The sequence below is a fragment of the Pieris rapae genome, chromosome 13 (assembly GCF_905147795.1).
Source record: "Pieris rapae chromosome 13, ilPieRapa1.1, whole genome shotgun sequence".
Taxonomy (NCBI): domain Eukaryota; kingdom Metazoa; phylum Arthropoda; class Insecta; order Lepidoptera; family Pieridae; genus Pieris; species Pieris rapae.
The window spans coordinates 7481806-7494969 of record NC_059521.1 but is presented as its reverse complement, the minus strand read 5'-3'; the positions used below and the strand labels follow the sequence as shown (position 1 = coordinate 7494969).

Below are 13164 nucleotides of genomic sequence, written 5' to 3'. Positions count from 1 at the left end.
AACAATATTTATTAAAAACGATGTTTATTTATTCCTAATCACTACACCGTTTACACATGACATTTTGTTCAATTCACATCATCCAAAACCAATAAATGCTGGTAGCACGAATTTTAATTGAAATTTTACAATACTCCAAGTTTAAATGCCAACGTACAAATAATAATGGACTTAACATAACAATGTATTCAAGTATTATAAAACTGAGCAATAACTTACATAACGGTAAATAATGTACTTTATAAGCATACAACTGGTAAGTGGCGACTAGCCTTCACTTGGTATGAATATGTTAACTTATTCTAAAAATATTAACTCCATTACCAATTCAAAACAAAAAAATACAATTTTTGTTATACGTCCGCTTATTTATATACATTTCATTATTGCTATAAGTTTTCTATACACAAGCGCATATGATTGTTCTTTTCCATAGATTCTATAACTGAAAGTTACATTATAAAGAACCCGGACGTAAAATTGTTCTCCTTTTTTTAATAAAAAAAACCACCAATAGATTTTTAAATATAGAACTAATTATTTAGTTCGTATCCATAAACTATAAACCTCAAATAGTTATGTCACGAGTACAAACAGAATATAAACAATAGACAGCTTGAGAGTAGGCAGTAAAAAAAAGTAAAACGATTGTACTAGAACAAAACATAATAAAATTAGATTTCCTATAAGAAATATATAAATCTAGTATGAACTGCATTGAGGTGATATAGAATTTAAGCTGTTTGAGGTTTATAATTATAATACAATTTTATTCATAATTTATATACGCAAAAAGACATTCCAATTTTAAAACGGCCCAGATATTTTTATATATAGGTAATATTTATTATAATCCATTCTCACTGATATCCAAGGAACATTAGGACGGCAAATAAAACACATTGCGACCAAATTAGTTTTACTTAAAAACTAGTAAAATATATAATTCATCTATTTGCAAAGCGGTTTTAAAAACTATTGAAATTCAATCAATTTAATGTGGATAACTGTAAATTTTATAATTATAATATCTTGTCTATAAATATGTAACTTATTTTATTAATTTCCCGATCCAAATATGAAATCAATATTATTTGATTCATATCGTCTGAGAGATATTAAGATTAAGATATATTTGATAGAAAAATGGTTACGCACAAAAAACTAAATTGTGTTGAGAAATTTGGACAGTTTTAAGACAGCAATAACCAACAAATAAAATAAAAAGTATGAAAATATTTTTCATAATAATTTTTATTCCGTTTAAGAGGCTGTAACACGGTGATAGGTTATAGAATAAATTAAATTGCTCTTTAAAAATAGGCTTTCAAGTCAATGTCTTTTAATATGCTTAGTTCATGTTTTCCAATATATATTAATATCGAACTCGTTTTAAAAAAGTTTTTGGTTGAATCACATATCATTGTTGATAGCATTGATAGTAGACCAAAGACGAACAATAGAGAATCCTAGAAATTTGCAAAACTGAGACAATACATAGTATTTGTATGAGCAGGACAAAACTTGTTTGCCACCATTATCATTGGTGGCAGATAAATATCTCTATTATTTGTCTATGGTGTTAAAAAAATACAATTCGGCCATCTCTTAGTTCAATTGTTCGAGCGTATTGCTTCTATTTATAATTAAACTTATAAATTTATGTTTTATATACATTTTTCAAAGTGTATGATCACATGTTAAATGAACCAAATATTTGAGTGTCTAATACTTCAATAGTCTTTTATCTCTAAAATAGTTTTTACGCCATTAAAAGACAAGAGTTTTTTAGTTTAAACAGAGTAATAAAACATGATTTTTAAGAATTTGAGCTGTCGAATTTTTTAATCACATAGGTCGTTTTATTTGAAGCACGCTTGCGTTGGCACTACTGAACTAAAGAGGCCTAAAGACTTAGTACACTTTCTCCTTACCAGTAACAATTTTTGCGTATTCCGTATAGAAACGCGGGAATATTTGTATAGCAAAGTAGACTAGAGATAGATAGGCGATTATCGCCAAAGTGAGAATGAGATCGAACACTGCTGGTTTTACACTGAAAAAGAAAATAACTTATTCAAAGCAATCTATAAATAAAAAGTAATAGGTATTAAACATAGTTATTTGAGGCTAAAAAAGCGTTTGTATGATTCTTTCAGTAATCAAACCATAGACATTTGTAAAAGGCTCATCTAATGTTAAGTGATTCTGCCGACTACGGAGGTTCAATGTCAAAGGGCTCACGAGTGAGTTGCCGTCCTTTATGGGATCAAAGATTAATGGAATAAAAATTATATTGGTAAAAAAACAAAAGAAATCTATTCAGTAGTTTCATATGTACATACAAACTTCTTTATTACATTACATTTTATTACATTCATATAATATTAATAATAAAAAAATATTGTTATACAAACTCACCTATAAACATATAATACAGCTTTCGTTGGTCCGTACAATGTATACTCGGGTTCCCTTTTGTCTACAACGTGAATCGAACTGGTGACCTCCATGTAACGAGACATTGCTCTCTCCAATGCAGCGTTCACACCTGTAACATATAAGTTATTTATATAATATGTAAAAAAAAAATTAATTGGAAAACTAATGTCATTAAAAAATATTAGTACTTAGATAACAAAATGGCGCTGTGTTGTATTAACTGATTCGTCGGGCAATAAATGCCACTGACTCCTGATTGGTCATTACGACTAAGGGTTGTTGTTTTTCTATGAATATAAGAGTTTTGGTTAGACACTTATCCACGTTACGCAATACGTACAAGGGATATTTTCTAACATAGTTTTGAAGAAATTAAATAAAAAAATAAAATTTATCTCACAAATTAAAAACTTTAATTTTAGAGAAAAATTATAATTTAAAAATTAATTTATCCTTTAAAAAATCCATCGTCATTTTTTCTATTACGTTAATACACGTATACTGTCTCTAATTTGTGCCATGATAGAATCGACGTTCGAAATTCAAATATTTGAACGGTTTTCATTCCGAGATTTGCTATAAATACAACTTTTGACTCGGAAAAATTATGATATTCGTTTAAGTTTCAATCATCATTCATTTAAAACTATTAAAAAAATTAAATGCAGAATTTACTGTATTGTACAAGCGGTATTTTCCTTTCGAAGCACCTATAATTTAAAAAAATCTATTTTTTTATTACAAACATTATATCATGAATTATCTAGTCATTATCGAATACTAATTTTATAAAAAGGACTCTTTAGATTGTATCTCAAATAATGGCAATCATTTTCAGATTTACTGACCTCCAGTACTAGCAGTAAGTATATGAGGCGCCCGCGCCTGTGACGATAAGTATTTGTACCAACTGCGCACTGAAGCTTCATCTACGTTCTGAAAATATATCAAAAAGTGTTGGTTTAGAGAAACTGAAAATAAAAAAGAGAGGCCAATTCGAAAAATATTGTTTGGCCGGAAATGGAACCTTTTGATAATTTTTTTTTTATATCATCTATCATTTATCATGATGAATGAAATGACTAACGAAAATCATTGATGCCAATATTTAATATATTTTTTGAATATTAAATAAGTGGCTCCACAACCTTATTAGGTCTGGGCCTCATACATTTCTGTGCATATTAATTTATTTTTATATTATTGTTGTACGTACCAAAGCCTCATCAAACATGGCCGAGTCCTCCCCACTAGTTTCATTCGTGACGTCATACACGTGAGAGGCGAGCGCACGCGCCGTAATCCGTATATTTTCTACTAATGTGTCCATAGATGTTTCTTGGTATGAGTCTAGAAGGGATGACTTGCGTGCCTCCTTGTGACTCTGGAAAAAATATGAATATGTGTACTAAAAAAAATTTCGATTGAATTTTAGTCTTCCAGATATTTCTGTAGAAAAATACATACATTTATTTGGAAACAAACAAAAAAAATAAGACATCATATTAAAAAAAACAATTTCAAAAGTTTAAGTTTTGCATTTTAATATACAAAATACATACATATATTGTTCTATATTATTCCACGTATATATGAACCATGAGTGTCTGGTCAGCCACAGCCAGTATTATTAGCAGATAGTATAGTAATAGTATACTATTACCATATAATTTTGTAATTTCTATGTAAATAAATAAAAAAAAATTACAGTCTCCAAGTCACTCACTGACCGATCATCGAAACACTTCTTACAGACATAGAAACTTTAAATTTCGAATACAAATAGTGTTGTGTAAAAATCAAACAAAAATTCAAATATTTTTTCTAGATACACCAACTACATAAATATAATTAATTATATTGCCTTGGGGATTAAAATAAACAATTTAGTATAAAATATATTATGTGATGTGTAATGTATATGATGATGATAATGATGTATTGATATGGTTACTATAAGATGTTAGGTTAGATAATTACGTAAAAACTAAAGACAGGGACTGAACAAATTAACGGACTGAGTCAACTTAAACTTAACTGTGGCGAGGATTGGTTTATTTACAAGTAATTTTGATGGCTTTATATAGTCATAAATATATAAAGATATAACATACCTGCAAAGAACTTAATGTAAACGCGGTCATCCGTCTAATACTGAATCGTTCGTGATGCCAAGCGAGTAATTCGTCAGCCAGGTTGATCTTCTTGTGAACGAAGGGCGCTGAGAGACGAGACTTGATCGAATGGGCCGCGGTGCCGGGTTTAGGCGGTTTAGACACGTGCATTGTAAGTGGACCGGAAGATATTGAGTCCAGGCACATTACAAATGAAACATCCTGAAAAACATTTAAAAAAATATTTTTTAACTATATATTAAAATCTCAAATCCAAAATTTCATCAAAATCGGTTTAGTCGTTTTAAGACTTGGGACTTGTAGATTACACGTTGTAGGAGTAAGAGGGAGTAGGTAGAGTTGGTGATTGGTAATTTTTTTTATTACTAAGAGTATTTCAAGCAGATCATATATCATCATAATATTATTATTATATACTTAACTATACGAAATAAAAAAGATTATTTTATTAAAATTTCAGATGCGTAGTTAAGAAATCCAAAAAGATTCGGAATTGCACTTTAGGTTTCATATAAAGTACTACTGAAAGCATAAATCGAAGTTCTTGTTTCAGAATAATTGAAAAGAATTCTAAAGCTCACAATGCTAGCTATTTTAGTTATATTATTAATGAAAAAAACATTTGAAAATGAAATTACCTGCAATAATGACGAATCAGCTGTATCCAAGTGCTCTTCAAGCCATTTCTTAGTCGTAAAATAATTCAGAGAATGTCCAGTTGACACCAACACAAAGAGAATAGAGGGACCACCGCGCACTGCTGCACTGCCGTATAGTCGTGAAAAAACGCGTGCTAATTCCAGTAGTGCGACGACACCCGATGCGTTGGAATCAGCGCCGAAGGATAACTCCTGAAACATGCGTTTTTTTACAATCAAAAACTAGAATAGAAAAAAAAATTGAGGTGCAGTGCGTTCTGTCAAATGTCATTTCTCAATATGACAGTTGGTGCATTATATTCTATAGAAAAATATTGCCTTTGATTGTTAATAACTGTAATGTATATTTTGCAACATTTACAAACATTCATTTTATTGAGACACAAATAAGTTGTTGGATATTGAAAATATTCAACATTTAAAGTTGCTTAGGAATGAAATACTTTAATTTGCATGATACAATAATATTATTTGCAAATGAGATTGTAAATATGTTCTTATCCTATCTTCCTGTACTGAACTAGCATTCATTACAATAACTGTTTAACTTGATCAATACTATTTTTCGTTTTCTGCAAATATATTCCATATTTTATCCAAATAATATTATAGCGTTACTGGGTAGGTACCACAGCAGAACGCCATTATAATTATGATCTTAATTACTTTGTTTCAAGAAAGGCATGTATATTCTATAGTAATTACTCACTGGAACAACACTTGATGCATCATAATGAGCAGCAATCACTATAGTTTGGGAAGAGGGAGCTCGACCAACTAACTTTCCATGCAGTGATGTTGGTTTTGAGTCTAATTTCTGCACAGCTGATGTTGACACAACTAAAAGGATATTATAATATTTTGAATAAATTTTAAAGGAATCTGGTGTCTGAAAAGTCACATTACATATTAAGTCTGAAATAAATAAATGAAGTAACAATCAGTATCATGAGAGAAACTCAGTGGTATCAACATACTTTGATATTCGAATTGCTAACCGTAAAGAAAATAAATACCAATAATGAGTGTAAGATTACTGCCGCAGGTGACAAAGATAATCCTTACCCAAACCTTAGCTTAAATATAATAAAAGACTAAACATATTACATATAATAACTGATATTAATTGATTTATAGAGCTGTGTGTTATACTTTTATGGCGTCAAATAAATAGTTTAAAACTGATGCAAAAGTATGACTGCGTAAGGACTAGATAAATGGCCTTATTAATAAACATACTTTTTGTCAAAATAATATCTTTTTTTAATGTATTATTTCAGATTTATATTTCACAAAAGTCCTTTAATTAACAAGTTCATTTAATTTACCTATCTGATATCCATTAGATGATACGGTATTAAACATTGCTTCAAGTGCAGTTCCAGATTTTTCATCAGTTATAAAGCTATGTTGTAGGTCTTTGATGATATACTCAAAGTCTGAAGTCCACTCAGCAAAGTAGACTGGCAAGTTAATCTCTTGTTGAGCCATAACTGCTTCTAGTAGATAAATGTGCTGAAAATAATAGTTTAACAATATAATCAAATTTGCAGATGTACTTTTGATATCTGTTATTCCATGTTTATTAGTAACGAATATTAAAAAGTTTTCTCATAAAATTTAAGTCAGGAATTAACACTGAGTTATATTATGACATAGAAAAATTATAGTTACAGCGAAGTCAGAACTTTGAATCTTAAATTCGTATTATTTTATATGCCGGTACATATATTTTCATTATTTTTGTATAATTGGGTAAGTTCTTGATACTCCGTATATATTAAATTATCTTCAGTATAATCTTTAACAAAAAGTTTACTATTGTTCACTGTGGTGGATTATGACACAAAGTCATTATAAAATAGTGGGCCTTTTTATAATTCAAGATTTATTGGGATATAAAACAGCTATCTTTAGAAATTAAAATTGTGAGATTTATAGTTGAGACTTAGCAGAAAATACTACTTTATTAATATGAGAATCATATTTAGCTCTAAATTCATTCAACTGTGAATCTGATCTAACTAATAATTTAGGAATATGACAAGCACAATATAATATTGTAGGCCAATAGTAGACGTTCATGGTAAAGAGATGTATAGTTAAATATGTCTTAACCCTAAATTTTCTGTAAAATCCTATCTACAATAAATCCAAACCTCTTTCTCATCATCAGTCAAAACAGTATCATTTTTAGGAAGCACAAGCAAGAGAGCACCAGCTTTGCTTCTGATGTCAATAAACTGCTCAATTGTGATGTCTTGGATTCTTGCTACCACACAATGACGAGAAGTACTCCATGAAGTAAGGGATCTGCCTTCCAGGTTGAAGCTTGCACTGCGACATCCTAGAATAATTGTATTTTTATTTACACTAAAGCCAGTAAATGTTTAAAAAGTTAACAAACTCATATAATATTACATCTATATAATGATAAATTTATGATTTAATTGTAAATTATTTAAATAAATGATATACTTTTAAATACTGACATAAACTGTAACACAATTTATACAGAATCAATTGACAATATCTTAGATCTATACAATATAAGTTTACTTTACTGAGTACTATGCCTTCAACTATAAAGTTCTTTAGATTTCTTCATCTTAATAAAGCATCTGATAATGTTATCTAGTGCAAACTGTCCTAAATTATTTGAGTAAATTGTAAAGATAAGGTTTGCAAAGACATGTCCTAATACAAGTTATATATTTTTCTAGAATTTCTAAATTAAATTATTGGGCAGAAAAGGCATCTAATTGAGCAATTTTTTTATTATATGACATACATATATAATAAAATATATTTATTATATGACATACATATATAATAAAATATATTTATTATATGACATAACCTTCAATATAAGTGTATATTTAAAATACTACAATTACATTTAAATACATTTTCTTACCATGGGGCACTGTGTGAAGATCGTATTGTTGCATTCTATACACGGAAAATTCATGAGAAGCTGCAACGGGATTGACCGGAGACATTATAATCAAAATTGGAAACATTACTAGTAAATAATAAGGCAAATATCCCTTAAATATTTCATCAAATCCATCTGCTTGATCGAGCCACATTTTGAAGACTGGTGCTGGTTTCTTATTAATGAAATTAATTCATAAAATCAGTTTTTAATACAACAATCCAATTACACGAAACCTTATTCGTAAGTCGTGATATTTTAACTCGGTCAATGACACTTTTGTCTCTACTCTTTAGTCTCTGCCTACCTAGAATATATAAAATTATTATTCTGTTTTTTGACATAGATAAAGTCTTTTTAGAGCTAGGTTTAGGATACGGTTTGTTTTTCAGAAAAAATAAAAAATATTCAAATGGCCAAATTTGGGTTTATGTCAATCCTGTAGTTTACTTGTCATTAATAGATAACGCCTATCGTGAAGTATTTTTGTCTCAGGACTCTAAGAAACTACAAATTTAAGTATCATATTTTACACGTCCCTGTTTAAAAAAAATAAGTAGGTTGATATTGTGTAGGAATGCATAGATACTCCTTTTTGCCGATACTCTTATAGAAATTTCGTCGATATCGACACCAAAACTTTTTTATTTTGCCTTATTTGAATTCAAATTAAATTATGGTAAAATATATCATGTTTAGTAAGGTTTTTTAATTTTTATCAAAAAATATAATCAATGACAAACTTTAAATAATATCTAGTCATTAAAGTTAAGAATAAGCATTAATAATTTATTTAAAATAAAATAAATGCTTAACTGTTAATGATGATTTTTGTAATTCTGTATTTTATTTAATTTGGTATCGAAAAGTATATTACGCACGATAGCAGTTTAAAGCCATAGAATTGTCTCAAATACAGAAAGTTAAGGAGTAACGGTAAGATCACAGCAAAGAACAAGTTTATACCGAGCACCACCCAATCGAACATCAATAGATATCCATATCCATATTGATCATTCCTTTTGAATTGAGAGATTTAAACCAGCAACTAAGACCGAGCCTCCGTTTTATTTTTCTGTTGTGGCGCTGGTTTTTTAAGCACTATATACTTGTCGTCGAATGTACGTTATGTACGTACGAACGTTCGAATGAACGTAATACGTGAATTAAGAATTACTTTATGTAAAATTGTAATTGCTATTTCACGAAATTTGAAATCACAAGAATACACAATGGCGTCTATACCCTGTGGTAAATGCTGCATAACAGTAGTCATAATCTATGTACCATACATTGCAAAGATCTCTACATGACCTGTGGAAGATTGTAAAATTTCCATTTTGACGTTTCCTTGGCGCCTTATTAAAGTCTCTTGGCAAGTTCTACTTAAGGCTTGAACAGTGCTCAAATCGGTCAACTAGCCCTAGTTTAAATTAAATTGTTGGAAGAACTGTCGCTCATATGCATTTGAAAAAAATATATATTGTGCGTTGAAGCCTACTGTATCGATTGATAAAATCAAAAAAGATAAAAGCAATACCAATTTCCCAAAAAAAAATTTACCATCGAACCGTAGATTAGACATAAATTACAAATTCGCTTCAAAACGGTTTATGCGATTTATTTTAATCGTACACGTATTATTAGATATAGCATATATTATTATTTTGATAAAAAAAAATTTGTATTAATTCGTTTCCTGGGCATGGAAAGTAATAAAAGGTAAATAAACTCAAGCGCAATGGGCTTCCCTCCGCAATTTCACACCCGCGAGCCCTGCATGCGGCTTGTCTTCAGTCCACCTCAACGCTTTGCGACGGGAGGACTACGATTGTGTGTCGAAGCCAATTATAATTAAATATTTGCGTATTTTAGTTTTTACCCGCGGACTTTTTTAGAAATGCCAAAATATAAAAAGAAATATCAAGTGAGGCGAGGACATGAACTTCGGAAATAATTGTATGTTATAAGTATATGTATAGAAGTACCTACCCAAACAAAACTCAAATTTAGAGTTGTCAAGTTTCAAGTGCAACTTGTACAACCAAGTAAAATAAGTTGCTGAACCTGATACCTGATGGAATCTGAAAGTGGGTACTGGATCTCGAGGATGGTAAGCAGTAGACATACCGTCATTGAGCTCGTTGTAATCAGCTCAGCGAGACGATACTTGAAATGTGACTAAATGAACCTGATGATGGACTCCGAAGGTGGGTACTGGGTCTCGAGGATGGCAAGCAGTAAACATACCGTCATTGAGCTCGTTGTAATCAGCTCAGCGAGACGATACTAGAAATGTGACTATATGAACCTGATGATGGACTCCGAAGGTGGGTACAGAGTCTCGAGGATGATAAGCATTAGACATACCATCATTGAGCTCGTTGTAATCAGCTTAGCGAAACGATACTAGAAATGTGACTATATGAACCTGATGATGGACTCCGAAGGTGGATACTGAGTCTCGAGGATGGTAAACAGTAGACATACCGTCATTGAGCTCGTTGTAATCAGCTCAGCGAGACGATACTAGAAATGTGACTATATGAACCTGATGATGGACTCCGAAGGTGGATACTGAGTCTCGAGGATGGTAAACAGTAGACATACCGTCATTGAGCTCGTTGTAATCAGCTCAGCAAGACGATACTAGAAATGTGACTATATGAACCTGATGATGAACTCCGAAGGTGGGTACTGGATCTCGAGGATGGTAAGCAGTAGACATACCGTCATTGAGCTCGTTGTAATCAGCTTAGCGAAACGATACTAGAAATGTGACTATATGAACCTGATGATGGACTCCGAAGGTGGATACTGAGTCTCGAGGATGGTAAACAGTAGACATACCGTCATTGAGCTCGTTGTAATCAGCTCAGCGAGACGATACAAGAAATTTTACTATATGAACCTGATAATGGTCTCCGAAGGTGGGGACCGGATCTCGAGGATGGTAAACAGTACACATACCGTCATTGAGCTCGTTGTAATCAGCTCAGCGAGACGATACAAGAAATTTGACTATATGAACCTGATAATGGTCTCCGAAGGTGGGGACCGGATCTCGAGGATGGTAAGCAGTAGACATGCCGTCATTGAGCTCGTTGTAATCAGCTCAGCGAGACGATACTAGAAATGTGTTATATGAACCTGATGGTGGACTCCGAAGGTGGGTACTGGGTCTGATTGACTCTGATTTCATTTTCGGGCTTAGATATAACATGCTGCACTCGTAGGTTTTAGAACCAAGAAAAATATTTAAAATTTCAACTGGAAGACGAATCGTTGAAATTGATTATTTTTTCAATAAAATCAAAGAAATATAGTGGTATTATAGTAAATATTACCTAATATTTATTTAATATTAAATATTAATAAGTTCATATAGTCACATTTCTAGTATCGTCTCGCTGAGCTGATTACAACGAGCTCAATGATGGTATGTCTACTGCTTACCATCCTCGAGATCCAGTACCCACCTTCGGAGTCCATTATCAGGTTCATATAGTCACATTTCTCGTATCGTCTCGCTGAGCTGATTACAACGAGCTCAATGACGGTATGTCTACTGCTAACCATCCTCGAGACCCATTACCCACCTTCGGAGTCCATTATCAGGTTCATATAGTCACATTTCTAGTATCGTCTCGCTGAGCTGATTACAACGAGCTCAATGACGGTATGTCTACTGCTAACCATCCTCGAGATCCAGTACCCACCTTCGGAGTCCATTATCAGGTTCATATAGTCACATTTCTCGTATCGTCTCGCTGAGCTGATTACAACGAGCTCAATGACGGTATGTCTACTGCTAACCATCCTCGAGACCCAGTACCCACCTTCGGAGTCTATCATCAGCTTCATATAGTCACATTTCTAGTATCGTCTCGCTGAGCTGATTACAACGAGCTCAATGACGGTATGTCTACTGCTAACCATCCTCGAGATCCAGTACCCACCTTCGGAGTCCATTATCAGGTTCATATAGTCACATTTCTCGTATCGTCTCGCTGAGCTGATTACAACGAGCTCAATGACGGTATGTCTACTGCTAACCATCCTCGAGACCCAGTACCCACCTTCGGAGTCTATCATCAGCTTCATATAGTCACATTTCTAGTATCGTCTCGCTGAGCTGATTACAACGAGCTCAATGACGGTATGTCTACTGCTAACCATCCTCGAGATCCAGTACCCACCTTCGGAGTCCATTATCAGGTTCATATAGTCACATTTCTCGTATCGTCTCGCTGAGCTGATTACAACGAGCTCAATGACGGTATGTCTACTGCTAACCATCCTCGAGACCTAGTACCCACCTTCGGAGTCCATCATCAGGTTCATATAGTCACATTTCTTGTATCGTCTCGCTGAGCTGATTACAACGAGCTCAATGACGGTATGTCTGCTGCTTACCATCCTCGAGACCTAGTACCCACCTTCGGAGTCCATCATCAGGTTCATATAGTCACATTTCTAGTATCGTTTCGCTGAGCTGATTACAACGAGCTCAATGACGGTATGTCTGCTGCTTACCATCCTCGAGACCCAGTACCCACCTTCGGAGTCCATCATCAGGTTCTTTAGTCACATTTCAAGTATCGTCTCGCTGAGCTGATTACAACGAGCTCAATGACGGTATGTCATGTATGACAAGTTTTAACCTCAGAACGAATTAAACATGTAAAAAAATCATGTATGTACTAGTTAAATAATTGGCAGCCACCATTTTTTCTAGACCAATATTTATTTATAAATTTTTATATTTAGCTAATAATTGGTTTCGTATTCACGTAGTTTTGTTAGACTATTCACTATTTTGTTAGACTAGATGGCGTTAGTAAATTATTGTTTGTAGTAGAGGTCAAATCCTCAAAGTCATCGGCGTATGTTAGAGTCTTAAAGTTGGAATTTGGATTATAAGGCCTTGGACATTGATATATGTACAAAAAACCCAAGATGCACACTCAACGTCTAAAAAACGTCCTCA

The 13164-nt window shown here is 32.5% G+C and overlaps 1 protein-coding gene across 1 annotated transcript; it reads right to left on the bottom strand.

Moving 5' to 3' along the window:
* Positions 1 to 7: 7 nt before the first annotated feature.
* LOC111004256 (nicalin) lies at positions 8 to 8458 on the bottom strand. Its single transcript, XM_022275197.2, has 10 exons — positions 8154 to 8458; positions 7396 to 7583; positions 6565 to 6751; positions 5946 to 6076; positions 5216 to 5428; positions 4557 to 4778; positions 3659 to 3826; positions 3291 to 3378; positions 2422 to 2551; positions 8 to 2056 (listed from the first exon to the last, which is right to left on the bottom strand). Exons 1-10 carry the CDS (start codon positions 8326 to 8328, stop codon positions 1915 to 1917), a joined length of 1644 nt encoding a protein of 547 aa, XP_022130889.2. The 5' UTR covers positions 8329 to 8458; the 3' UTR covers positions 8 to 1914.
* Positions 8459 to 13164: the final 4706 nt, after the last annotated feature.